At 36.5% G+C, this 27085-nt stretch overlaps 4 protein-coding genes across 4 annotated transcripts in view; 3 read left to right on the plus strand and 1 right to left on the minus strand.

Annotated features, from left to right (window-relative positions):
• The first annotated feature begins 5819 nt into the window (after positions 1-5819).
• nr2e3 (nuclear receptor subfamily 2, group E, member 3) lies at positions 5820-8877 on the plus strand. Its single transcript, XM_083547368.1, has 8 exons — positions 5820-6191; positions 6491-6641; positions 6724-6827; positions 6924-7199; positions 7385-7566; positions 7720-7960; positions 8069-8174; positions 8317-8877. Exons 1-8 carry the CDS (start codon positions 6101-6103, stop codon positions 8447-8449), a joined length of 1284 nt encoding a protein of 427 aa, XP_083403494.1. The 5' UTR covers positions 5820-6100; the 3' UTR covers positions 8450-8877.
• Positions 8878-12396: 3519 nt separating this feature from the next.
• Positions 12397-15829, plus strand: stoml1 (stomatin (EPB72)-like 1). The gene is made up of 6 exons (XM_083545813.1): positions 12397-12765; positions 13345-13494; positions 13656-13859; positions 14047-14260; positions 14343-14537; positions 15316-15829. Exons 1-6 carry the CDS (start codon positions 12502-12504, stop codon positions 15510-15512), a joined length of 1224 nt encoding a protein of 407 aa, XP_083401939.1. The 5' UTR covers positions 12397-12501; the 3' UTR covers positions 15513-15829.
• Positions 15830-17122: 1293 nt separating this feature from the next.
• LOC310728382 (cholesterol side-chain cleavage enzyme, mitochondrial-like) lies at positions 17123-20721 on the plus strand. Its single transcript, XM_083545738.1, has 10 exons — positions 17123-17514; positions 18014-18169; positions 18246-18445; positions 18594-18797; positions 18925-19085; positions 19199-19365; positions 19552-19630; positions 19717-19908; positions 20090-20229; positions 20591-20721. Exons 1-9 carry the CDS (start codon positions 17237-17239, stop codon positions 20210-20212), a joined length of 1560 nt encoding a protein of 519 aa, XP_083401864.1. The 5' UTR covers positions 17123-17236; the 3' UTR covers positions 20213-20229; positions 20591-20721.
• Positions 20328-27085, minus strand: part of ccdc33 (coiled-coil domain containing 33) — a 40735-nt gene continuing 33977 nt past the window's right edge. Inside the window, exons 5-13 of the mRNA XM_083545739.1 lie at positions 26575-26753; positions 26379-26445; positions 24164-24359; positions 22472-22560; positions 22014-22151; positions 21758-21851; positions 21381-21505; positions 20829-20912; positions 20328-20744 (exon numbers count right to left, since the gene is read on the minus strand). Of these exons, the coding sequence (XP_083401865.1) occupies positions 20616-20744; positions 20829-20912; positions 21381-21505; positions 21758-21851; positions 22014-22151; positions 22472-22560; positions 24164-24359; positions 26379-26445; positions 26575-26753 (1101 nt within the window). The 3' untranslated portion in view covers positions 20328-20615. The remainder of the gene's footprint in view (positions 20745-20828; positions 20913-21380; positions 21506-21757; positions 21852-22013; positions 22152-22471; positions 22561-24163; positions 24360-26378; positions 26446-26574; positions 26754-27085) is intronic.

Below are 27085 nucleotides of genomic sequence, written 5' to 3' on the forward strand. Positions count from 1 at the left end.
GCCCCTAGTCTAATGGACTGTTTGTTTGTTTTTTTAACAACATTGCATGCAGTAAGCTTCCCTATGCCCCGTTCAGCAGTAGTTGTGTAGTTGTTAATTCCCCCTAATATTTAACTTACTTGCTAAATAAGATTACATGGTATTGATATTTACTTAGACAATTGATTTTCTCATTGCTGGGATTATGATGCTGACAGCAGATGGTAGGGATTGGCTAATCCTACAAGTCCTAACGTTCTCTGGACCCTCACACCACCCTCCTGCTTGACAATTGTAACAGCATATTAAGGGGTTCCACACTTGACCACAGAGCTGAGGTCAACTGTATGCATCAACTACTGTCCGCTATACAGTATAAACCCTGCCAAACCTTGCCTGCTTTTTTTGTTTTGTTTTTTTTCTTTATAAATATCTGGTCAAATTTCACATAATAATATGCATAATTAATAAATTCAACATAACAAATAAAAACTGAAATAATAATATTATTAATAATAATAATAATAATAATAATAATAATAATAATAATAATAATAATAATAGTAAATGACCAGAACTAATCTTAATTTTAAACATGAACAGTTTTATATTTAACATTTGTTTTATACAACTAGGGATTATTTAACTATAATGCAGTTTTTTCTTCCCCTGCTGATCAGTAAACACTGTGCATTTTCTTTTAATGGATTAGTTTTTGTTTAAGCCTCAGTTCTGCACTGTAGCATTTTTAAATCATCCTTATTCATGTAGTTTAGGGACAACACATGTCATTAGAAGTGCTTTTAATGTGTATAATCCCAAACTTGGCCAGAAACCTGATGACTAATACAGTACTTTGGATAATATTTGTAACTGAATATTGTGAAAAGGCTTAGTTACATGCTGCCGTTAACCTATCAGATAATGCCAGTTATGTGTTATGAATAATGGTCCATTTAAAAGGACAAAGACAAACTGTTGCTTTCTTGCAGTGCTTCATCTGAAACATACATTACAAAATAATTGTTAAAAATTTTTTTTTAAAAAGCTGGAATTAAATCAAACGTTAAAGTTCTAAACTATTTTTTATTATGTTCTCATTAGTCTGCCAATTGTATGCATATTGAGTGTACAGAAATGCAAATATATATGCTGCTAATGTTTGAACTGAAGATTTATTATTAATACCGAAATCCACTGGTAAGAAATATCCATTTTCAAGTATTTAAATGAAACAACTAAATTCCCAGTGCAAATGGCAGGGTATGTTTTTTGTTAGTTTTCTTTATTTGTTTGTTTGCTGTTTTTAAACTTTTTCCATAAAATAGCTATCTGCTAAAACAACTACTATATATATATATATATATATATATATATATATATATATATATATATATATATATATATATATATATATATACACACACACACACACACACACACACACACACACACACACACACACACACACACACACACACACACACACACACAGTATACTAGAGTACCACTAGAGGGAGATTTAAAGATTACGATGAAGATAAGTTACCTATGTGACATCACAACGCACCGCTCTTGACCATGGTCTTAAAGGCCAGATGACAGCAAGAATTACACCACACACAATTAAATCTTAAACCCAGTAAAGTTTGAGGGTTCTGAATTCTGTACCGTGTTTGTACTGACACACTGGGGCGAGTACAATCTCCTGATCACTGTACCTTCCAAAAACCTTCAGATAACCTACCGATAACCTTTTTTTTTTTTAGAAAACCTCCTTAGATTTTGGTCCTTCTAGCCAGATAGTGAACCTTCCTTACATTTTGGTCCTTTAAGCCGGATAGCGAGCTTTCCTTACATCCAGTTATGATTGTACTTTTTAGGTAAGTGTAAGTATTGTACTACATACGTGGAATTTAATGTTCTTTAAATAATCTTCTAATAGTTCTTTTACTTTCCAAACTATGAAGAGCAGTTCCAATACAGCTTTATACCTATTTAAGTCAAGTCATCCAAACTAATGATTGTAATTTACACCAAACAAATGTGCAAATCAAATTATACCATTATAAAGCATTTTTAATATATTAAATTTGTCATGAATGTTAAACTAATTTTTAACATAGAAAAAAAATATTATGGTTATAAATTCAATGTGGTTTTGTTTAGTCTTTTCCCTTTTATCACATTGTCACATAAAACCTGTTACTTCAGACTCAAGTTTTTTTTAAAGGTTTGTGCAGTTTACTGATGGAGGCAACACGTGGCTGGTGTGCAGGCAAGTCATCTGCCAAAGAAAATATTTGTCCAGTAGATAGCAGTTAGTGCTAATCTCAATGGCGGGTGGCTTTTAAGTGCTGTTGGATCTCCTAAACAGTCTGAGAGTCGCTGAGCCCAATCAGAAGGCTCAGGAGAGGAGCAATCTGACATTGATCCGCTCTCAGGCCAGGGCTCTAACACAGCATTTTGCTGATGGCAGCAGCAACACAGGCCAACAGCAGCTGTTTACTGTCAGAGATCTAGGTCAATGCTTGGGAAAGGGTTATGGTTCCTCACACAGTACACAGACCTCTTATATTTTGCAGGTGGATTCTTTGTGAACATTCTGGAAAATCCAGAGCTGCTTGCAAAGGACTAACATTTTATGTCTATTTTAATTGTTAATACAATTTTTTTTAATTATCCTTTTCTAAATAAGATGTGCATAATAATAATAATAATAATATTTTTTTAAAAGGGTCACACTTCTATGCTGTATACATGCACAGAATATAATTGCCACATATTATTGCACTACGGATCTCTTAGGATCTGTTATTTTTCCATTAAGAATGGCTGACATCAACAGCTTTATCCTGACGTGTAGAGAGTGTAAGAAGCTAATCTCCAAAACTTATGGCTGTGGTACAGGCAGCCCGAGACACAGACTTTAGGGATATGTAGTACAGGCTGTAGAGTTACACTGTCAGCACTGAACAGATCAAATCCTAAACACCTTAGCAGACCAATCTTTACCAGAGGTGAGTTAGGAAATAAAATGAAATGGCATTCACACTAAATGAATTTCCATGAAAGCATTTGCTTGTTAGTAGGAGTGTTTGGTATTAATGCATGCAATAAAAATAGATAAGGTTGTGTAAGGACTATAATGGAAAGCATAGATATCTGTATGTAGCATTTAAAAATTTATTTCAAAGAGTAAACATTGAATATATACAGATGTTTTACTCTATAAGTTATCACAGTTCATAAAAGTGACTATTTCAAGACACAGTTTGTAATCTGAATTGCTTTCTCATAATCTCTGCTCTGCTCATCTAAGCAAGTCTTGTTTGGCTACTAGAGAACATTATGCATGACATCCACCTGCCTGTTACATAAACTCATTTAATACCAGGATGTTGTGACGGCCACTCCCCCACCTGCACACACAGCAGACTGAGAACACTTCACTCAGTTGTCACTTACACATGACATCAACAGAAACAACACCTCTGTTCAGCCTTTGTATGGCAGCTCACATGTATACACACGTGTCTTTTTAAAAAGCATGCTGCAAAGTAAATGCAATGTCCCTAGCACACCTGAATCCATTATAGAACATAATATATATTATGTATATTATGAACATATGATTAATTGCTCCCAAAAACAAACAAATGAAAAAAAAACTGAAAAGAATTTACAAAGAATTGTAATTTTCTGAAACACCTGATATGTTTTTTTTTTTTGTCAGTACATTGCAATGCATTGCATTGTATTTGGCAAAGGCAGAACTTAAAAATCTCTTTATGTCTATATTATTGTAATGGCTAGAATTTCAGTCAATTCACGCAATATTCTGGACAATGAATGCAATATTGTAGGTAGAGGTTTTAACTTAAGATAGATAATGGATTTATAATTTGTTCATGCCTGATACAGTTTTTTTGCTAGTACTATTGCATCACAATGTAGTGCAAGTAGATTTTGGAATCATATTAAATAAATCTTGAGAACCAAGAACTAAAACACACTGTCTAGTTAAGAGTTTAGACAGGGGTCCAAAACAAGCCCCTTGTGCTAATCTGGATTTCTAATCTTTTTACACACCAGTTTAACCTAACAGAGAGGAGGTTGTTGTAGAAACAGAGACATCAGCCTAAACAAATTGAGCATTACATGGGATTTTTCTTGCAGAGATCATCTCCTAGTCAATCTGCACTTAGGCTCTGAAGTATTTGTTTTTTTTTAAATTGGAAAATATTGTATTCTTTGTCAAAATTGCAGAAATGGTGGCTTTACTGATTGATAGTCAACATGCTGGAATTAGATTATTTATTATATAGGATTTAATCGAGAGGGTTTTTTTACATGTTGTGTTTATGGTCCTGCTGTATTCACACTTTCATGAGAACATCATGATAACATGATGTGATTGACTATATATAGTGTATGCATCTATGTAGGTTCTTAATATAAAAAATAAATAGATTAAAAAAAAAAATTCACTGACTTCAGTCCTCTAATTACTGGTAAATTAGGCAACGGTCACTAATTAGGTAGACTGAGATCCAGAGAGCAGCCACCATATGGCACTGGGCTGAACTGGTGCTCGGGGGCCTCACTGCTCTTTCAGACTCACAGTGACTTAATTGCCCTCCGTTTCCACCCCCTTCCTTATGGGGCCTTTGTTTGACTTAGGAGAACACATTTTGTGATAGGCTAAGCTTCTTAGCGGACAAGAGATGGACATCTTCTTGTTAGCTAATTCCTTTTAGGTTGTGTTGTTAAAAAATGAGTCAGAGGCCAAATGATTAATATGAAAGAATGCCAAACAGATGAACAGAAGCATTAGAATAGGCATTTAGGGTCATGAGCAGTTGGACTGGATTTTAGAAATGGCCCAAAAAATGAATTACTGTTAATGGGGAAATTTGCTAAGGATTACAAATATGACGAAATAGCATTAAACTTAATTCAAATAAAATGTATTATTATTTGTTAATAAGAACAACTACCACAATTATCCCTTAGATTAATTAATACATTCCTACAAATATTTCTTACTACAAAGTGTAAGAAAAAATGTTTCTTTTCTTTTTTTCAAATTCATCCATAAATTGTATATCATTTTATCTATTTAATAATGTTAGCATCTGTATACAGTATGTCTACCCATGGTGCATGGTATCTACTGTATGTTCAATCATAAACATATAAAAATACAACTAATATTTATCTTTATTGGAATGTGATAAGATTATATACTGTACATTGTACATTTTAAATGATTCTTCTTGTAAAATGTTAATAAACCCAGTTCTAAATATTGTACTAATTTTAAACTATTTCAACAAAAATTGTATTATTCTTTGATAATAGATAATTTTTCTATTTCAAGAATTTATTTAGAACATAAAAAATTCTCAAAGCAATATGTCCAGAAATATGTTATTTTCTAATATTTGTTATATGATAACCACATACTGTGAAATATTAGATATCCTTTACTTTATATAATAAATATCCTTTACTTTTATAAAAAAAATATTATATATCAGAACTTTGTCCTATTTATTTTTGCATTATTACATACAGTATGTGTTACATATCACATTCCGCAAGAATGATACTAGATGCTCGCATGTTGAACTCTTAAAACGAGAAGAAAGAGGGCAAAAGTATTTTTCCTTAATTCCCTAAAGTCTAAAGTCTTTCTTCTTTTATTCTCCTTTTTTGGATGAAACTAATGCCAAACCGTGTGACTGATTGATCCACCCCTAGATGGACAGTAAAGATTAAGAGGATGACAAATGGGCATTTGCTTACACAGCACTTGCTACTAATCCCCTTGTCTTCCTTTAGGGAGCCTGGACTGGACAGAGACTCATACACACTTCAGCATCACAAGAGGTTGGATGAGCAGGTGACAGACCTCACTGGAAGTTATTTCAGCAAAAGGCAACAGGTTCTGGAGAACAAATCACAGTGAAGTGAAATTTTTATGAGGACTAAAAACACACAGGAAAAGTAAACAAATTAAACAGCCAATTGGGAGTCAATCTCCAGGCAACTACTTGTGATCATACATTATCAAACAGAAGAACGCAAGATTTTTCCTCTATCTTTACATTCTATAATGGAGGAATCCATTTTAAAGATTTCCATGATGCCATCCACATCCCCCACAGGCTCTTTTAGAAGCAGCTCCACAGAGGAGAGCCATGGAGGTAAGTTAAAAAGCTTCACACTGTTTGAAAAATCTGAATTTAGTTAAGGATTCAGTTAGGATTGGTTCACACTATGCATTTCTCAGAGACCTTTGAACTGTCCATCTTTGTGCTTTTTTGGAACAACTGGACAAATTCAAAACCTGCAGAAATCACACACACACACACACACACACACACACACACACACACACACACACACACACACACACACACACACACATATATATATATTTTTTTTTTTATAATAATTAGTTTATTACTCTACATAAAATTACTGAGTTGTTTCATGTGTACAGGTAAAAGTCCAGCTCCTGGTAAGAGCCTGAATCAAGGAATGCTGTGTAAGGTCTGTGCAGATACTAGCAGCGGAAAGCACTATGGGATCTATGCCTGCAATGGCTGCAGTGGATTCTTTAAGCGCAGTGTGAGACGGAGATTAATCTACAGGTGAGGAGACAAACACACAATTCTAGAAAACAAAGACACCTTAATATTGCCTATAGGTCTTACTTTTGCAATAAACCTGCAGGTGCCAAGCTGGTACAGGTATGTGTCCAGTAGATAAAGCCCATCGTAACCAGTGCCAGGCGTGTCGCCTAAAGAAATGCCTTCAAGCTGGCATGAACAAAGATGGTGAGTTTAATTTTTCCTAATGGATTAATGGAATATCTTGCCATATTCTCCTGACCTGTCACTCTCTTTCTAACTCATTACGTTCTACTCTGTTAGCTGTGCAGAATGAAAGGCAACCACGAAGCACAGCTCAGGTCAGATTAGACACCTTGGATATAGATACAGAGAAGGAACATCTAGCCACCACCAGGGAGCCCACATCCTCCTCCTCCAGCTGTTCTGTAATAAGCAGACCTTTATTGGGCTCCTCCATTAGCTCCAGCATCAACTCCAGTGGTCCCAGTCAGCTCAGCAGCAGCTCCAAGAATGGCCATCGCTTCATGGCCAGCCTGATGACAGCTGAGACCTGCGCTAAGCTTGAGCCTGAAGATGGTATGTACACAAATATTAACAATCCAATCATGAAGAGCATTGCAATTATTTTTTATTTATTATGTTATGGCAGAATCTATTCAAGTAACAATTTTCAATGACTAAATTATGAGTATTTATAATTAACAGCTAATAGGTTAATGGGAATACAATTTAATGTAATATTATTTTCTCGACCTCTGCAGTGGATGAGAATATTGATGTAACAAGTAACGAGCCAGAGACAAGCTCTCCTGAGAGCAACACAACTCTTTATTCCAATTCTGGCCCTGAGAGCATTTATGAGACTTCTGCCCGCCTCCTCTTTATGTCTGTCAAATGGGCAAAAAACTTGCCGGTCTTCTCCCACCTGCCATTTAGGGACCAGGTACAAGCTATTTTACTTTTTATCATATAAATTGCTGAAACAACAGTGCTTAAATATTACTCAGAATCATTATGCATACTATAGTAAGATTTATTGGAAAGCTTGCCATTTATAACAACCATTTCACCATCTTTCTGTTTTGCTGTTTAACAGGTGATATTATTAGAGGAGGCATGGAGTGAGCTGTTTCTTCTCTGTGCCATCCAGTGGTCCTTGCCATTAGAAAGTTGTCCCCTGCTCTCTCTACCTGAGCTGTCTCCTTCATCACAGGGTAAAAGCAGCCCCTTTGCCTCTGACCTGCGCCTTCTGCAGGAGCTTTTCAGCCGCTTCAAGGCTCTGCAGGTGGACCCTACGGAGTTTGCTTGCCTGAAAGCAATAGTTCTCTTTAAGCCTGGTGAGTTTTCTGAACTTTAGGCAGTAAAGCAAGAGTCCATTTTTTTTCTGTGTGTAATTACAATGTATTGCTGCAATTGATATTGATTTGGCTTTTACATTAATACAGAAACAAGTGGCCTCAAAGACCCAGAACAAGTTGAGAATCTACAAGACCAGTCCCAAGTAATGCTTGCTCAGCACATTCACACACTTTACTCCAGTCAAGCAGCAAGGTAAACACACACACACACACACACACACACACACACACACACACACACACACACACACACACACAACCAAAATAGAAATATGAATACAAATAGAAATAGAAATAGAAATAGTAAAAATAATCAAACTCCTTGTGTTCCTCAGGTTTGGGAGGCTGTTGTTGCTTCTTCCCACTTTACATTTTGTAAGTTCAGAGAGGATCGAACTGCTCTTCTTCCATAGAACTATTGGAAACACCCCTATGGAGAAGTTGCTCTGTGACATGTTTAAGAACTGAAAATCGCTTGAAAATAGGACACAGTATATTATTTACACATACTTCAGGTGATTTATTTTACTGTAGTAATTAGAAGCCTATTAAAGAAATTAGATATGAAATGGGAGTTCCATATTGGTCCTTATTCATGACAGAACTGGTCATCACCATGAGCATTCAGGCTGCACCAGTCCATCAATTTTTTCTGCATGGTTGTTTTTTTTTTATCCACTACATCACAGCGAGACCAACAGTCAAAACATTACACCAGCATCAAATTTCAGTCTGTTCTGTATCAGGAGGTTTATATTTAAATATTTATATTATAGTTTGTACTTTTATTACTGCTTATTCTATATGAGTTTGTTAATATATGAAATGTTATTAGATAGAGCACATAGCCTACAGTAGATTACTGTGTCTATGTAAGTAAACTGCAATATTGCCTTTCCAGCTTTTCATAATGCAAATATATATTTTAATAAAATGTTCAACTACAAAACAAACCTTGTGTTTTTTATTGTCTGAAATCCAAACAGTTTGACAAATATGTACAAAGAATACATCTGTGGTGCTCTTCCTCGGCATGAAACCATTCTGCTGCTCACAGATGGTCACCTCTTCTCTCAGCCTGGCTTCCACTACTCTTTCCAATAACTTGATGGTGTAACTGATCAACTTTATTCCCCTGTAGTTACTGCAGGTCTGCACATCTCAATTATTCTTAAAGATTACCACACTCCTCCATTCCTCAGGTATCTTCTCACCTTCCAAAATCCTGTTAATCAATCTTGTTAAAAACTCCACTGCCATCTTGACTAAACCTCTTCATGCTTACAGTGGAACCCGGTTATGTCGCCGGCCTAGGGGGTCGCCAAAAAGCGCCGAGATAACCGATGATCGAGACAAATTAAAACCAATATGGCGGCAATATATTAACGTGCTTGAAATGTCTTTATGTACATGATGTGCGTTATTAAATGAGAATGTGCATGCACGTGTTTTTGGAGGGTTTTTTTTTTTACACAACAACGTTGCCATTTGTTTGATTGGTCATGCGGATCGAGATAACCTGTAATGCGGATAAGGAGGCGGAATTCCAGATGACACTCGGGAAGCAGTAATATCCAGTGGTGCGCTCCGGGAGCGCGGTCCACGAAGTTCTGTGAAAGTAAAGACAGCTTGTGTAGAGAATCCACAGATCCGCGCTTTGGAAAGCGCAGCGCTGGGCAGCAACGGATAAACGTGGTGCAGACAGCGTGAACATGAAAAACAGCAGGATCGGGGTAATCCGGGGTGCCATTGAGAGAATGCGGAGTCCGAGAAGAAGGGTACGTAGCGGGATACGTATACGCGATTACACAGCCCGCCATGAACCAACACATACGATCATGCACAAAAAAAAAAAAAACGGACCGCGAGTGTGTGGAGGTGAGGGGCTTCAGAAGGAGATGGGATAAGTGAGTGAATGAGAGTCATGTGTGTATGATCAGCATGACTGCGAGGAGCTCGCCCGCACGGGAGAAGAAGCAGGGTGCTTCGGGGAATGCCGCCGCTGAAGGGGGCGTGGCAGGGGGATTCCTGACATAACCGACGTTAAGTGGCAAATTAAACCGAGCTGTTAATTAATACTGTTAGACACACACACACACACACACACACACACACACACACACACACACACACACACACACACACACACACACACACACACACACACACAGCAAGTAAAATACGTATAGAACACGTCACCATTTTTCTCTGTGAATATATTTCTTAAGGTGCTATTCACATAAGATTTTTATTAAATATTGGTAACATCACATGCAATCCTCAAAATGCAATCAAACCATAAATGTCCATAATTTAAGTTGTGCAATAATGTGAAATGACAGGGAAAAAGTATTAAACACGCTCACTGAAATTTATGTAAATACTTTGTACAAAAGCCTTTGTTGCTAATGACAGCTTCAAGACGCCTCCTGTATGGAGAAACTAGTTGCATGCATTGCTCAGTTGTGATTTTGGCCCATTCTTCCACACAAACATTCTTTAAATCTTAACGGTTCTGTGGGCCTCTTCTATGAACTCTGATCTTTAGTTCTTTCCATAGCTTTTGAATTGGATTTAAGTCAGGTAATTGGCTGGGCCATTCTAGCAGCTTCATTTTCTTTTTCTGAAACCAATTGAGAATTTCCTTGGCTGTGTGTTTGGGATCATCATCTTGCTGAAATGTTTCTAACCTTGTTTCATCCTGGTAGATAGCAGCAGATTTTTGCTGCTATAATCTGCCAGTACTTGCCAGTACCATATGCTAAAAAAACAGCCCCTACTATGATGTTCACTGTACACAGGGGCACAATTAACAGTTTTAAGGGGGGTATGCAAGACAGAAGTTTGGGCCCTATATATATATATATATATATATATATATATATATATATATATATATATATATATATATATATATATACACGTATATGTTATATTATTATTAATAAAGTTAATATAGTTTAATTTTATTTACAGGGAATTAATTTTATTTCACCAGTGTTATTATTTAAAATGTGTGTATGTACGATTAGAAAAATAATAATAATTGGAAAAATTTTAATTGATGATTGTGGGGCCCCCTAGCGTTCTCTTGGGCCCATATGCCTGGCATACTCTGCACCCCCCCTAACGGCGCCCTTGACTGTACATATGGCATTTGTGGGGTAATGTACAGTGCCATTTGTCCTCCAAACATGGTGTGCATTATGGCATCCAAAGATTAAAATGTTGGTCACTGATCAGACTTTATTCTCCCAGTATTTCACAAGCTTGTCCAAATGAAACTTAAACAAGCTTCAACATGCTTTTTCTTCAGAAATGGAGTCTTGCGTGGAGAGCGTACATACAGGCCAATGGCGGTTTAGTGCATTACATATTGTTTTTGTTAAAACAATTGTATTTGCTAATTCCAGGTCTTTCTGAAGCTCTCCACAAGTGGTCCTTTGCTCTTGGGCAAGTCTTCTAATAATTATTTTCACTCCTCCGTCAGAAATCTTGCGAGGAGCACCTGGTCATGGCTGGTTTATGGTAAAATTATGTTCTTTCCACTTCCAGATTATGGCTCCAACGCTGCTCACTTGAACATTCAGAAGTTTTTAAATCCTTTTAAAATCAATATCACCAGTATGTTTTGCAACAATAAGGCTGTGAAGGTCTTGGCGAGATCTCTTCGCTTTTATGTTTCGCATGGAATTTTTTCTTGTGTGACACCTTGGTAATGGGACACCTTCAGTTTGGCTTGAACCAGCTGTCAGCTTTGCACTGACAAGGTGCAGGAATGCTGTCTAATTACTGATTGATTTCAGCTGGCTTCTTGGCTTTCCGTGCCTTTTTTCACCTCCCTTTCTTCATGTGTTCAATACAATTTCCCTGTCCTTTCACATTATTACACATAACTTCATTTATGGACATCTATGGTTTGATTTGTCTTCATGTGTGGATTGCATGGGTTGTTACCCACATGTGGTAAAAAAAATTTATGTCACAAGGGCCACAAGGGCGATCGCAATGTTAAGTACTTTTGTAGAGTGAGAAGACCTTTTACAGTCAGTGTTTCTAATTCATCCAAAAGGTGTTCAGTAGGGTTGAGGTCAGAGCTCTTTAGCAGGCCACTCAAGATTTTCCTTTCCAAACCATGTAAACCATATCTTCATGGAGCCATGCTGGAAGAGGTTTGAGTTTACAATTTCAGGTAAACGCAAAATTGTATTATACTGCATTCTGTACAATTGTGTGCCTCCAGCTTTGGGGGTTAACAGTTTGGAGAAGAACCACATAAGAAAAAGTCAGGTTTCCCATTAGTATTTGTCAGAAAAGTCACCTCCAGCCCACTAGAGTGCGCAGTAGGATAATGGTTTATGACTCTTGAACCATTCTAGGCGTATACATTGTACGTAGTGCAGTTCACCTCCAATGAGGCTTTAGTCTGTTTCCAAACACGGAAGTAATGTTTATGTTAGCGGAAACGTTCGAACACTAGTTTCACTCGATACGATATACTTTTATATTATTGACGTAAAATGTTTGGAAAGTCTTCCGATTATAACTATGAGATTTTGCCCAAGAGTGATTATGGAAACAGTAATACTCCTGGTCTGTTTATATCCGGACAGTCTCAGTATAACAGCGGCTTCTCCTTTGACTACGTCCCTAAAATAAAAAACAACGATTTTAAAGACGATAGTCAGGGATTAGTATCACGGCTATGCAACTTAATTGTTATCATTTTGGTCTTTCTTTGTACGCTAATCACATTCCCCATATCTGCTTGGTTTGTTTTAAAAGTAAGTATTTTTTAATAACCTTAAACACTACACGCGTGTTTAAGTCCCAGGATGCTGTGTGTGTGTGTGTGTGTGTGTGTGTGTGTGTGTGTAAGAGAGAGTAATATAATAATAATAATAATAATAATAATAATAGAGAAATATATCCAATGTGAACGTTCAAGTGAGTCAAAATTCAAATATAAACGGTCTGTATGACAAAAATTATTTTTACATGTAGATTAGTATTAACATCTATATAAGTATAAAGTAAATTAGTATAAATGTATACAAATAAAGCACATGAAAGTACAGAACGAGTTGAAATATGTAGGATGTGAAGGATGAGCATATTAGAAATGGTCTTGAGTTGAGCAGAAGACATGTATGAGGACATTGAATGTAGTGAGGTGTGTACAGTATAGCAATACTGAGACTGGCATTGAAGGTTTTTCTTTAAAAATTGCTATTTTAAAAAGGTGGGATAGAAAATACATAAAATATGTAAAAGGATCAGTTGTTGGGAAACTATTACAGATGTGATATTGTGCACTATGCAGAGTGTAATTTGGTTTATTGTGTTTTTTTTTTTTTGTAAAGACGGTGCCCAACTACGAGAGGATTGTTGTATTCCGGCTGGGTCGCATCCGGCCTCCTAAGGGTCCAGGAGTGGTTTTAGTGCTTCCACTTATTGACCAATGGCAAAGGGTGGACCTACGCACCAGGGCTTTCAACATCCCACCATGCAAGGTATGAACAAACACTGAACCAACTTTCTATGTGCTGCCCACTTTCAGCTGATATTTAACCTCTTTTCTAAAAAAAAGATCAAAATGTCTGAAAAATTGCTTTTCACTAATGCTATAAGAGTATCAGGCTCATTACCTCAACAATGGATTTTCTTGTATCAGGTGAATACAAAAGATGGTGGCTTGGTGTCTGTCGGAGCAGATATCCAGTTCCGAATCTGGAATCCTGTCATGTCTGTGGTGGCGTTGCAGGATTTAAAGGCCTCCACACGTCTTACTGCACAGAACGCTATGACTCAGACCCTGGGCAAGAGGACTGTGAGAGAGATACAGACAGAGAGAGTGAAACTTGGGGAGCACCTTGGGGTAAGCAGCTAAATCATATCAGATGTCTTTAGCATTGCTTTATATGAAAGTGCATTGTAGATTTTGCATCCTTTATGCATGAAGAATGGTAATAATATACTTTATATATTTGATCTAAATTCTGAAAAGGAAACAGCTGAAGCAATTACAAGATAGTACATTATTACAGCTAAACTATGTTTTGCAGATGGACATAAATGATTTGACCAAGCCTTGGGGGTTGGAGGTTGACCGTGTTGAGTTGACTTTGGAAAGTGTGCTCCGTGCCCCAGATGATTCTCACTCAGGGCCTCTCATCATGCCTCCCTCTGTCCCTGGTCTAGAGGGTCTGACTGGGCCTATACAGCAGCTCGCAATGCACTTTCTAGGGCAAAGTGCAGCAGTTTCTCTACCGGCAAAAGGTGTGTTTATACACTTTGCATCTGGGCCAATTCATTACCAGGTCCTTACTTCAGCTTTGTCATATGGATGTATTTCATGCAGATGCAGTGCTCTTCACTGACGAGTTAAGAACAGAGGTTCCAGTAGCTGAAAAGAGCAGTGTCATAGAGGAGCTCCTGGCTGCAGTGAGAATGGTGCTGTCCGAGAGCTTGGTTAGAGAAGTAGGAGCCTGTTTCCAGTTTCATATCAGTACTAACACTGGCCAGACCAGGAGCTACTATGTGGATCTAACTCAAAGTAAGTAGCAACACATGTTTGTAGACTAAAAACATATGGTATTTACATTTATTATATCATATGAATGTCTTAATGTCCACAGGATTGTGCAATCAGGAAGGCCACAACTCTTTACATTAACATAAGCTTTCATTTGTGCAAAACAGTTAGCTTAGTTCAGGCTTGGGTTTTACTGAGGGTACAAAATTACCTTGTTCTCTTCTAAGAATTATTTCTAAACAGACGAGATAATTAGATCTGTAAAGAAATACTCTATACACTGTTTGATCAGATTGTTAATGAGATCACTATCGATTATATTTTCCCTGGTGAACCTCATCTTTTCCACAATGTTGTTCACAATGAGAAATATTAGGTGCAGTCTTGGCATGTCTTTAACAACTAATAATACATACTAAAATGAAAAAGAATGAATATAAAATATGAATATGGAGGTTTTAATAACATTTTTGTTTTTATAATATTGTCAGAATTTACATATTGCAATTTAGTGACATATTACATAGCAGACTTATTAACCAACAGTGCTATAGTAACAAACATGCTGTGTAGCCCTAATCTGACCACATATATTTAAGCATTTATCTTATCAACATTTTACATTTTATTTGGTAATCCAGATGATGAACTCTCTCTCTCTCTCTCTCTCTCTCTCTCTCTCTCTCTCTCTCTCTCTCTCTCTCTCTCTCTCTCTCTCTCTCTCTCTCTCTCTCTCTCTCTCTCTCTCTCTCTCTCTCTCTCTCTCTCTCTCTCTCTCTCTCTCTCTCTCAATCTCCAGATGGTGGAACATGTGGTGCAGGGAAGGTGATGCACCCAGATGTGTCTCTGAGTATGAGTGAGCAGGATATGATGGCTATGTTCCAGGGCAGTCTGCGGCCAATCGCAGCATATAGCAGTGGCAGGTTGAGTGTTGAGGGAGACTTAAACACTGCCATGAAACTAGACAAACTTGTTCAACTGATCAAGCCTCAGTGAGGTCTAGCTATTACATAAATAGATAAAAATAGTAGAATAAAAGGTTTATTACATGCATTCACAACCTACAAAACTGTTACAGTTTTAAATTGTAAACAGTACTATTTATATAATTTATGATTGTGACCTGAATCATTTTTATTTTATCATCAGTAATCTTAGGTTTCAGCATCTGCACTACTAATAGCCATTTGGATAATAAATTCTGTAAATCTGGAGAAAAATAATAGAAAGGATTCCCTGTAAAAGATTATGTACACATCAACCTAAAATAAGATGTAGTTTTTTATTGCACTGTTTTGTGTGTGTGTGTGTGTGTGTGTGTGTGTGTGTGTGTGTGTGTGTGTGTGTGTGTGTGTGTGTGTATATATATATTTGTAAGTAAATATTTATTTAAATGTCATGTTTTAAGATTTGTGTTTCAAATCCAGTATATATTTTTTAGTTCCTTGATTTCATGTGTTAATGTTTGTTATAAAAAAAAAAAAAAAGATTAAAATCACAGCCTGAGGGTTTTTCTTTTTGGTGAAATGGCTTGTTCTTAATGGTTGTGCATGCTTTAATGTGTGGTTAACTCTGATTCTTGTATAATATATAACAATGTTATATATAATATAACAATATATATATAACATTGTAAGCAGTGTAGGCTTATTTCAGTTCCCAAGTACCAATGGTCCCCCGGAACTCATTGGGGTTACGTTTTAAGGCCCTCGAGTTACAAAAATCCACAGATTTTGGACGCACCCCTGCAACCCCCAATGGTACCTTAGTAAATTCATCTTGACACTTAAATACATAAAAAAAAAATTATTACGAAATTTGTCAGTGAAAACATGAAAAGTTATTCCTAATGTTCCTAAACATTTGGTCCCACTGCGGATTCCGTTAGTTAGGTTCCAAATAAGAACCCGCAAATTAGCAAAAATTGCACAAAAAAAAAAGCAAAAAAAAAAAAAGTTCCAAACTATCGGGGGTTAACTGCATTTCAAATTAAAGGATGTATAAAATATTTAGGCCTTTTTAAAGGAGCGCAATGTTATAATGTTGGTTTTTTTTTTTTTTTTTGGCATGGTCTGATATGACCCTGGTTCCAGTGTACCAATGTGTCACACCATTTTGTATAATATATTTGAAGAACAAATAGATTCTTGTTATAAAGATATATGCAATATTGCAGTTGGTGCATAAACCTAAGCACATGCTGTCACATTACTACCATGCCTGGTATGCAATGTCCTGGAAAAAACGATGTATATCACTACTCATTGTGTAGTTTTGGAATACATGTTTCTCTGTATAATATATTGTCATTACATTACAAAGATGTTGCTGTCAAATTCAACAAATAGAAGAAAACCGCCTTCCTAAATTACTGAAATATTTTCCTTATAGCTGGTTGCAGCCATGCTGTCGAGTAAAAATAAATAAATAAATAAAAATGCCTCCAGAAAAATGGCAACTAAAGTAAATGTTTGGCATGCAGTCAAAGCCGTTTAAAGCTTATATTTTTGTTTATTCATGTTGCATGTGAACTAATATTTTAACCTTGAAGCACCGAAAGGAGGAGTGTATAAAGCCAAAGACCCTGAGCAGGCAAAATCTGTCCCTGAGAGTGATGGAGTGAGGAGAGATAGAAAGAGTGAGTGTAGATCCCTTAGTTGAGTGGTTGGGAAATAGTCACGGCACAGCAAGAGACAGAAAAGTTTGACTGTGTGTGTGAGATGGGGGTGAGGTGTACAGCTTGGAGCGGTTCTCTGGCTCGATTTCTAGCAATGCTGGAAGCACCAAGCCAGGTAAGAGCCTGCCACAGCAGGAGCATGCCTGTTCCACAAGAGACACTATTTCCAGCAAGCAGCTCCACTGTCAGGCCCTTCAATGAGATTCCTGGAATGTGGAAGAACAGTGTAGGGAACCTCTACACCTTCTGGAAACTGGATGGATTCAAGAACATCCATCATTTAATGGTGCATAACTTCAACACATTTGGGCCTATTTACAGGTAAACTTTTAAAATAGAATACTGATCTAAACATCAATATAAGGGCATGTGAGCATTTATATATCTAGGAGGCTCAGTGTACAATAGAACTTTTGGAATATTTATTACAATATATTATGCATTTTTTTATTTTTATAGATTATAGCAATATATTTTTTATTTTGTTCAGTATTTGTTTGTCACCAGATACATTATTTCACAATTAAACATTATTCGGAGGATAACTAGAATGCTAGTTTTCTATGCTTTGCAAACAAGTTCAGATATTTTTATAATGTCAAATGATGTGCCTTTATTATGAGAAAAAAGTCAGAAAATGTATTTGTATTATTTATTTAAAGGTGGACATTACTTACCTAGGACATAGGAACCTAGGAACTGAGGGTGTTTTTGCCAACTTTATTCCTCAAAAACCAATACTGTTTTTAACAACAGTAACAAAGTATTTATTACGTGATGTTCTTTATGTAATAATAAATCACATTTTACATTCTTGCAGGGAGAAAGTTGGGTACTATGAAAGTGTGAACATTATTAACCCTGAGGATGCTGCCATCTTGTTCAAAGCAGAGGGTCACTACCCTAAAAGACTCAGAGTGGAACCTTGGACCTCCTATAGGGATTTTAGGAACCGCAAATATGGTGTTCTTCTGAAGTATGATTCCTCAGATTAGGTTTTTGGTTACTAATTAAATGTTTGAGTGTACACTTCAGTCTATCTGTCTGTTCAGAGATGGAGAGGACTGGCGTTCCAACAGAGTCATTCTGAACCGGGAGGTAATCTCACCAAAGGTGCAGGGGAACTTTGTGCCATTATTGGATGAGGTGGGCCAAGACTTTGTGGCCCGAGTTTATAAAAAGATTGAAAGAAGTGGACAAAACAAATGGACCACAGACCTTTCCCACGAACTCTTCAAATATGCATTGGAATGTAAGTTTTAATGCACTATACAGAAAATCAGTAATGAATCCTTTGGACTAGAACACTTAAACGCTATAGATCTTAGTGGTGCCAATCAAATGTGTTTAACAGGATTGCATATTTATTAGTTTGAATGATAATATGATCTGTGTCTCAGCTGTGAGTGCAGTATTGTATGGTGAACGTCTTGGGTTGCTGTTGGACTACATTGACCCAGATGCTCAGCACTTTATTGACTGCATCACTCTCATGTTTAAGACGACCTGTCCTATGCTGTACATCCCCCCTTCCATTTTACGAAGGGTTGGATCCAAAGTCTGGAAAGACCATGTGGAAGCGTGGGATGGTATTTTCAACCAGGGTAAGAGGTTTTCCAAATGAACAAAAATACTAGATATATCAATGAAACAAATTCAAACAGTACTAAACATGATCATGATTATGAACACATCTTTGTATTTTAACTATTGCACTCTGGGGCTCAATAGCGGATCACTGTATTCAGAACATCTACAGGCAGCTAAGGAAAGAATCTGGAGCTCAGAACAAATATCCTGGAGTGCTGGCCAGCCTTCTAATCCTTGACCGGCTGTCAATTGAGGAAATCAAAGCCAGTGTGACAGAACTAATGGCTGGAGGGGTGGACACGGTTAGAGAACTTACACAAACCATTATGTAACCAATAATTTTTTTTAAAGATTTTATCACTCAAAATTATTTAGAAGTGATTAAATTAGCGTTGTTGCACGTGCTGTGTTTTAGACGTCCATCACCCTCCTATGGACTCTTTATGAATTGGCACGACATCCCGACCTCCAAGAGGAGCTAAGGAAAGAAATCATTGCAGCACGCAATGCCTCACAGGGAGACACAATGCAGATGCTCAAAATGGTGCCACTGCTCAAAGGTGCTCTGAAAGAGACACTCAGGTGTGGACAGGTTAACTCTTAATGCTAGAACTCTATTTAAACTGTTATGTAAGAAGAGTGCTTACAGAAAAGAGTTTTTTTTGTTTTTATTTGATTCAAAATTAATTCCAGACCTTACATATTAAAGATTAGTTACTTAAAATTAGTCTTGTTGTCATTACTAACTGTAACCAATTTTTCTTAAAGGCTACATCCTGTAGCAGTAAGCCTGCAAAGATACATCACTCAAGATGTTGTGATCCAAAATTACCATATTCCATCTGGGGTAAGCTACAACTTCAATAACCTTAGCTGGGAAAAGCTAAATCAGTTTGTGAAATTATTCAAGTGACCTTGGTGTGTGTTGATCAGACCTTAGTGCAGCTGGGACTGTATGCCATGGGCAGAGATTATCGCATTTTCCCCCGACCAGAACAGTATCTCCCCTCTCGCTGGCTGAGAAATGAAAACCACTACTTCAGGGGTTTGGGCTTCGGCTTTGGGCCTCGTCAGTGCCTTGGGCGCCGTATTGCAGAGACAGAGATGCAGCTCTTTCTCATTCATGTCAGTTCTATAACCTTTTATTAACTATGGCTTGCTAAATTATGTTAAATATCTCTATAGTGATTATTTTATTCCATAAATAATTAGCTCTACATTAAAAAACACTTATAAGGGCTGATGGTACTGTATATGCCTCTGTTTGTGTTAAATCTATAACTCATATTTACTCTTGCTTTCACAGATGTTAGAGAACTTCAAGATTGAGAAGCAGAGACAGTTAGAAGTGAGGAGCAAATTTGAGCTTATACTGATCCCTGAGAAACCCATTCTCTTAACTATAAAGCCTCTACACATCAGTAACTGACAAACTCCTTCCAAAAGGTAATGAGTATAATGATTTAACATTTAATTACAACAATTAAATATGTATTTTGTAAACACATCAGGAATAAAAAAATTTAATAAATAAATACGACAAATTTAGGCAAATAAAGGCATTTAATTTTATTGCAGGATATGTTTTCTTTTTTCTTTGCTGTTTAAACAACATGCTGTTGAATCAGGTCATTTAAGAGTGCCCATTTGCTTATAACCCATGTTTGCAAGATAAAATGTATAGAAAAAAATAAAGAATGGTGCAAAACATTACTTCCTTAAAATACCATAAGAGAGCAGATACAATTTACAAAATCTTTTATGTACTATTATTAATACTAATGTATTTTTTTTTATGTACCTACAGGTTTCACATGAACAGATATGTGTGGTCAACGTTGTGTACTGACCAGTGGCAGAAAATACAAATTTGATGTACCAGCAAATCCATGACTGTATTCACTGAGTCTGGTCAACAGGTCCTGCTTTTCTTTCCCCCACTGCCTGGCATTCTCCTCCAGCTACAACACAACACCGACACTCAAAAGATGGAATTTCACCAAATGTGTTCTTATTAAGGGTAGCTACTCTTTTAAGAAACAAACCTGTTTTCCCAAAGTACGGGTGCAGGCATCTGCTCTCTCTAGCTGCTCTAAGAGTCTGAGCTTCTCACTGTCTGCAAAAGGCTGCTGGATTTAAAAAGAGCAACATGTACAGAATCTTCTGGCTAGAGCTTATGGTTAACACTTATTTGAAGAGAATTCATGAGGGTTTTTTTTTTGCAATCATTGCATGATTAAGTTTAACTACATAAATTGTACTGTAGAAAAATGTTTTAGAGTCATTTTACTTTATAGATTTATTCAATGCTAATTGTGAAAATGTACACTTGTAAGCTTTATGCAGCCTAATTTTAAAGGAGTGTAATCAAAATATTAATCTGATTATAAATGACTTTTTGAAAAAAAAAAAAAAAAGGTTTTTTGGCATTAGCACTAAACTGAAAATTTATATTGCCCTCACTGTGCATGTCTGTGTGTTTTTTTTAAATAATCTTTGCCCAAAATATACTTGGTACTGACATTAGTGTCAAAATTCTACGATTGCCTATAAAGTGTTATGAAGTGTCTAAAAAAAAAAGGGGTTGTTAGGTGTACCTGTGCAGCCTGTTGTATGATAATAGGTTGTGGATGTTGGCGAAGTCTTTCCAGCTCGTCTCTGAGGCGAGTATTTTCCGCAGCCAATATAGATTCAATCTCTCTCATTCTGCTGTCCTCTGAATCTACAAACACAGATATTAAAGGACTGTTTCATTAGATTTGCTTCTGCACTACTTTCTTACTGGAGCTGTGCCTTAGCGTTACCTTTCTGTCTCTATAGCAGCAAATCAATCACAAATCAATAATGACTCCATTACACATGGAAAGAAACGTCATGTTTGTGCTCATTTAAAAATGCAAATGCATCTACTATCACAATGAATCAAAAGAAGTCCACATGATATGGAATGAACATTCACTCTATATCAACACACCCTTTTCTTTTAAGACCTTCTTCGTCCTTGATGCATTTTCTTTATTTCTCTCTTTCAGCTTTGTAGTCAGCACCTTTTCCATCCTTTCAATAACCTCAATAATGATAAATATAAGTATTAGTGTAGCAGAAAACAAATCCTTAACAAAACATAAACTAAATCCTAAATATAATAAAGCAAACAGAGGATGTATGATTATATATAAGTATATTGTATTTATCATCATAGTGTGTCTCAGAACAACACAGAGCAATACTTTCTCCTGTTGGCGTACTGTAGCCTCCAGATTCGAAAATTTCTTGATCTGTCCTTGGTAGCGCAGCAGCACAGCTTCTTGTTGTTTGTGCACTCGCTGTAGTCGCATCAGCTCCTTCTCATTATCATTATCATTCTTCTACAGAAAACAACAGGCCACCTTTTAGACAAGAGCAGGTAATGAACAGTAAAGGGAGGTTGTTTGTGCTTTAGAAAGTACAACAGAAACACAACAAGCTGTATGATTGGCTTCAATCTATGGCCTGGGGCAGAGATTATTGATGTATTATTCAAAGCAGCATTCCCATTATTCCAGTAAGTATAACAAAGGCATGACAGGCAGTCAATGGATAATGTATTTGAGGTTGCATGAAGCCATCCATGTAAGTAGCCATAGCTTACTTGCTCTTTGTTAAAGCAATGTCAGACTGAAAGGCGAGAGCCAGGCCTGTAACTCACCCTGATGAGCTCATTCTGAAGCTGCTGGATCTTATCCCTCTGATCTGCTGCCTTACTGCTTTCACTTGCTAGCTTGCACTTCAAAGTTACTTGAAAAGAATTTATCGATCAGTAATAAACAGAACGAGCAGCAAAACATTTAAGACCAAAACCCTATTATCACAACTATTTTATTTATAAGCATGTTCTTATAGATAATCTATTCACCTGATGAATACTCATTAAATAAAAAACAAGTAGGTTTTTAAATAATTGAAACTTTGACCTAAAATGTTTCCCAGGAATAAAAAGCTGTACTATTTTTATTCATATTAAATAGCCAAAATATCATTGCATATATTACTGTATATATAATATTCTATATCCACAACAATCCTTGTATTAAAATATTTGGATTTGTATTGAATGGGGAATTTATTTTTCAGTTAAAGTGAAACCTGGATGAAAAAGCCCATTAACAAAACATGAAATGTACTGAAATGGATAAAATGTGGTGTAAAAAAAAAAAGAGTTTTGAATGATTTATAAAACATGAAATTCGAGTGTTCAGGAATGTTTAACAGCAAACGAGCCAAAACATTTAGCCAGTCTATGCAGATGTCAAGAGCATCTATAGTACTGAAGGACACTGCTGATTTCTCCATTTGCGTCAGAACTAAATCCTTACTTGCATTGATGGCCTTTAAAGTCTACCAAGCCTTGTAAATACCTGTGTGTGTGTGTGTGTGAGTGTGTGTGTGTGTGTGTGTGTGTGTGTGTGTGTGTGTGTGTGTGTGTGTGTGTGTGTGTGTGTGTGTGTGTGAGTGTGTGTGTGTGTTGCATGTGTCCTTCATGAGATAAGGCCATGACTGCTTATCAAAATTTCAGTGCTAAATGAGAAGTCTTATCAAACTGTGGCACAATCCCGACAGAGGGAAAGACAGCACCTTCAACTTTACTCTGAAATATGATACCGGATCACCTGCTGTGGGAAAACATTTCACATTTGTGTGGGATGTTTCAGAGGGCTGCAGCAACTGCAGATGTACTTTTTTTTTTACTTTTTCTTTCCCAATTATAATTTCCTTAATATGGTTCCCTTTTGATCTACTTTGTTTCCACTTACAATTTCACTGAGTCACTTTATACACTTTTTCCAATTCTAATTTGTCACTTTATTGTTTACTCTAGAGCAGAGGTGCCTAAACATTTCCTATTAAGGGCCAAAAATCCAACTTGATTAAGAGCGGTAGGTCAAAAGTAAATGTTGTATTAAGATAAATGTTCTTGTCAAATGTTACATTTGATTGAAAATGAAGAAATGCCTCAAGGTATTTTTTTTTTCCTCTTCTCATATATGGCGGGTGGGCAAAGAAATATGTCACCACCGGCTTCCTACTTTTGAATATTGTATATTTTACTTAGATTTTTGTATTCCTGATGTACTTATTTTATTCTGTTTTGATCATTTGTTTAGACTGTGGTGTTTGTGTGCACACATATGTGTTGTTTACTTTGTTACACCTAATTAATTTACCTTGTCATGAGCAGTTATATGTACATCTATCTATCTAAGATACTGTGCAAATCCAAAATCTAATCTTGCTTGACTTGTCAATGTTGGAATAAATATATGTGAAAATTAGATAACTATATAAACACCGAAGGGATTTACTATCTGCTGTAGAAGACTTATGGAAGAATGGGTTCTACCTATTCTGTCTGCAATCTCAGTCTTTGTCATGACATCAATGTCAGTGTCATCCAGTAGCGTGCGCCCCAGGTCCTGGTTTATAGAGAGCTCGCTGCGAAGTTGGCTGTTCTGCTCTTCCAGACTGGCCACCTGAGAGCGCAGAGCAAGGATGTCTTCTGCCATCTTACACATGGCAGATCGATAGTTCTCCATCTCCTGATAGAGACAGAGAAATTAATATCTGCCTGGATTATTAGAAAGCCACTGTGACAATAATGGCTGTAATGACAGTAATATTTGAAAAATGTAGGTGCATTACCCTTGAGTACAGTAATAGTGCTCCCATGATTAAGGTATTGCGATTAAAACAATAACTCAAATATGATTAGTGCTGAGAATTTCAAATAAAAGTTTTCTTATTTAGAGTAAACAGGTTGATGTATAGAAGTTCAGCAAACGTTCTCTATGTTGGATTGTAGTTGCAAGCCTTTTTCACTAGGTGTCCTCACAGCCTTTATGTTACTTATAGAAACAGTACTTAGAGTGGAACAGGCTTCATACTGGAATAACAGGATTAACATCAGTTGCTCTTTATGCTTCGTTTGTCTGGGCTGGCTTTATGTCTGCTTTAATTAACATTCATATTTTATCAATATAATTATGTTAGAGCAAATGTGTGATGTCAAGGAGAATCTTATTGTCTGACTGTAATCCAATCTAGGTACCAAAAACAGAATGAGTTTTTGTTGATGGAGTAAAGGGAAGGGTTCACAATGTATTTCAATATCCTTTTATATAGAAAAGCATGTCACATGTGACATGTCAACTTAAATGCACATAATAATGTCATCTCCAAACCAATCTTCATATACCATATCAAAGTATTGAAGAAAAATATTACATTTTATTTTAAGCAAATGTGTGTTTTCATGTATGTTTGGATGAAATGTTGATCATGTCAATCTATTTGAATATCCTGTGATAAACAAACTGTAAATGCCCTGAGGATTTAAAGGGATGGGAATATAATCTCATGATCAATGATCAAAATCAATGTTATTATGCCTTCAAATAATTTCCACTAGAATCTAATTAGTTTTTGCACATTTTGTACAGGTGCACATTTGAAGCACATTTGGTCCATCCCTAGATCAAAAATCCTCCTTATGACTGCTTCATAATAATAGCCTTCACATAAAGTACAATACAGAATGGAATGCATTATATAGTTAGACCTGTGTTTATACTGAAAAAAAATAGGATAAAGAGGATGGTAGGTATAGTGAGAGGCCAAGGATGGGAGGAGAAAACTCATGTGATTAGAAGATTCCAATTTGGGCCAGTGTGAAGTCAGATCCCTTGGGTACGCTGGATGAAATCGAGCGCTTAATTGAAAGGGCACATATGCAAGGTGAGAATCATGACTGTTGATGAGATGAGAGACTAGGGACTCACTGTAAAAGGGGACAGAAATTCAGGAGTGGCATCTAATGAGGAGCTGGTGCAAAGTTATATTATTTTGGTAAAATAAAAGAGTGGCTTGTAAGCAGGATAAAGAATAAAAAGAAGAGCAGGAAGAGAAATAGCGAGGGTGTTCAAAAAGAAAAACACCAGGAGCCCACAAAGCATTTACTGTAGCTCCAGGACAAATGCATGGGGAGCTCGCACTCTTACTCTCGCTCTCTCCCTCTCTCCCTCCCTCCCTCCCTCTCTGTCTCTCTCCCTCCCTCTCTCTCTTTCTCCCTCTCTGTGGGTTCAGTGATGATTGCATGCTGATGAAGTCATGCCAATATATTCTCTTCATTTCATTTGTACCTCTGGTGCCTGGTGGTTTAAACATCCTAGCTGCCTGTGGCCATTTCTTTTGTTTCCCCAATACACAAGAATAATAATAAACCCATGCCCATATAGAAATAGTCTAAATTTGATCAATATTCTTATCCATGGTGCCGCATAAAGAAATTTGTGTAAATGTTAATCCATTCAAGCGGTGGCTGTATTTCCCTGGTGAAAGAAAAAAAAAAACGAGGCTGGTGCACTTATACAGAAGAATAAATCTCTTTAGAGAATATACTGGAGTTTTGTAGTATTGTTTTTTTAATGAGATACAAGTCATAGTCACCACAATTTGTCAGATAGAAGTCAATGTACTTAGCTGACAAAAGATTATCAGATGGCACTTAAGGATCTGCAACGGTATTAAATCACTCAAGGGGTGCAATGTGCAAAACTCACTTTGGTCTGGTGTTCAGTAATCTGTGCAGCATGTGAATCATCATCCTGAACAGTAGGCAGTTGGAGTCTGAAATATTCATTAAAATATGGCATGAAACTCACTGATTTAATTGGAAATAAAACAATTAATAAAAAAAATTGTTGGGTAAAATTACAATTTACTATAATTACAGCATAACTGAATATGGCAGTGTACCTCTCATGTGGAGATGGAATTTCAAATGTTTGGTTGAGCTCCAAGGACCTCTTGCTTTTTTTCTGTTCTCTTGGTTCTCTGTTACTCAGTTTAGGCGCTTTGGGTGTTTTGAAAATGTGCTGATATTCTGGGAGGATCTGGGCAAGGGCATCATAGGCTGGCAGATCAAATCCATCCCTCTGGAGCTAGGCAGAATCACAAAAAACCTATTTGACACTAAAATACCAGTGTTTATTAGAAACATTTAATAATGTTCAAAGTAAATAGATTGTGTAGATAATCCGCAGTTTATACTTGGTCTTAAGGGAAATTTGGAAGGCTATGCATTTGTGGAGTATGACCATATATATATATATATATATATATATATATATATATATATATATATATATATATGAAGTATAACAATTTGTATTCCGTTTTCAAAACGATAAGATAAATGTGTAAAAAAACATGTTACATTTTAAATAAAATAGTACGTATACTTACTGCTCTTGTAAAGAATCTGTAA

This window comes from Silurus aristotelis (assembly GCF_946808225.1).
Source record: "Silurus aristotelis genome assembly, chromosome: 7".
Lineage (NCBI taxonomy): Eukaryota > Metazoa > Chordata > Actinopteri > Siluriformes > Siluridae > Silurus > Silurus aristotelis.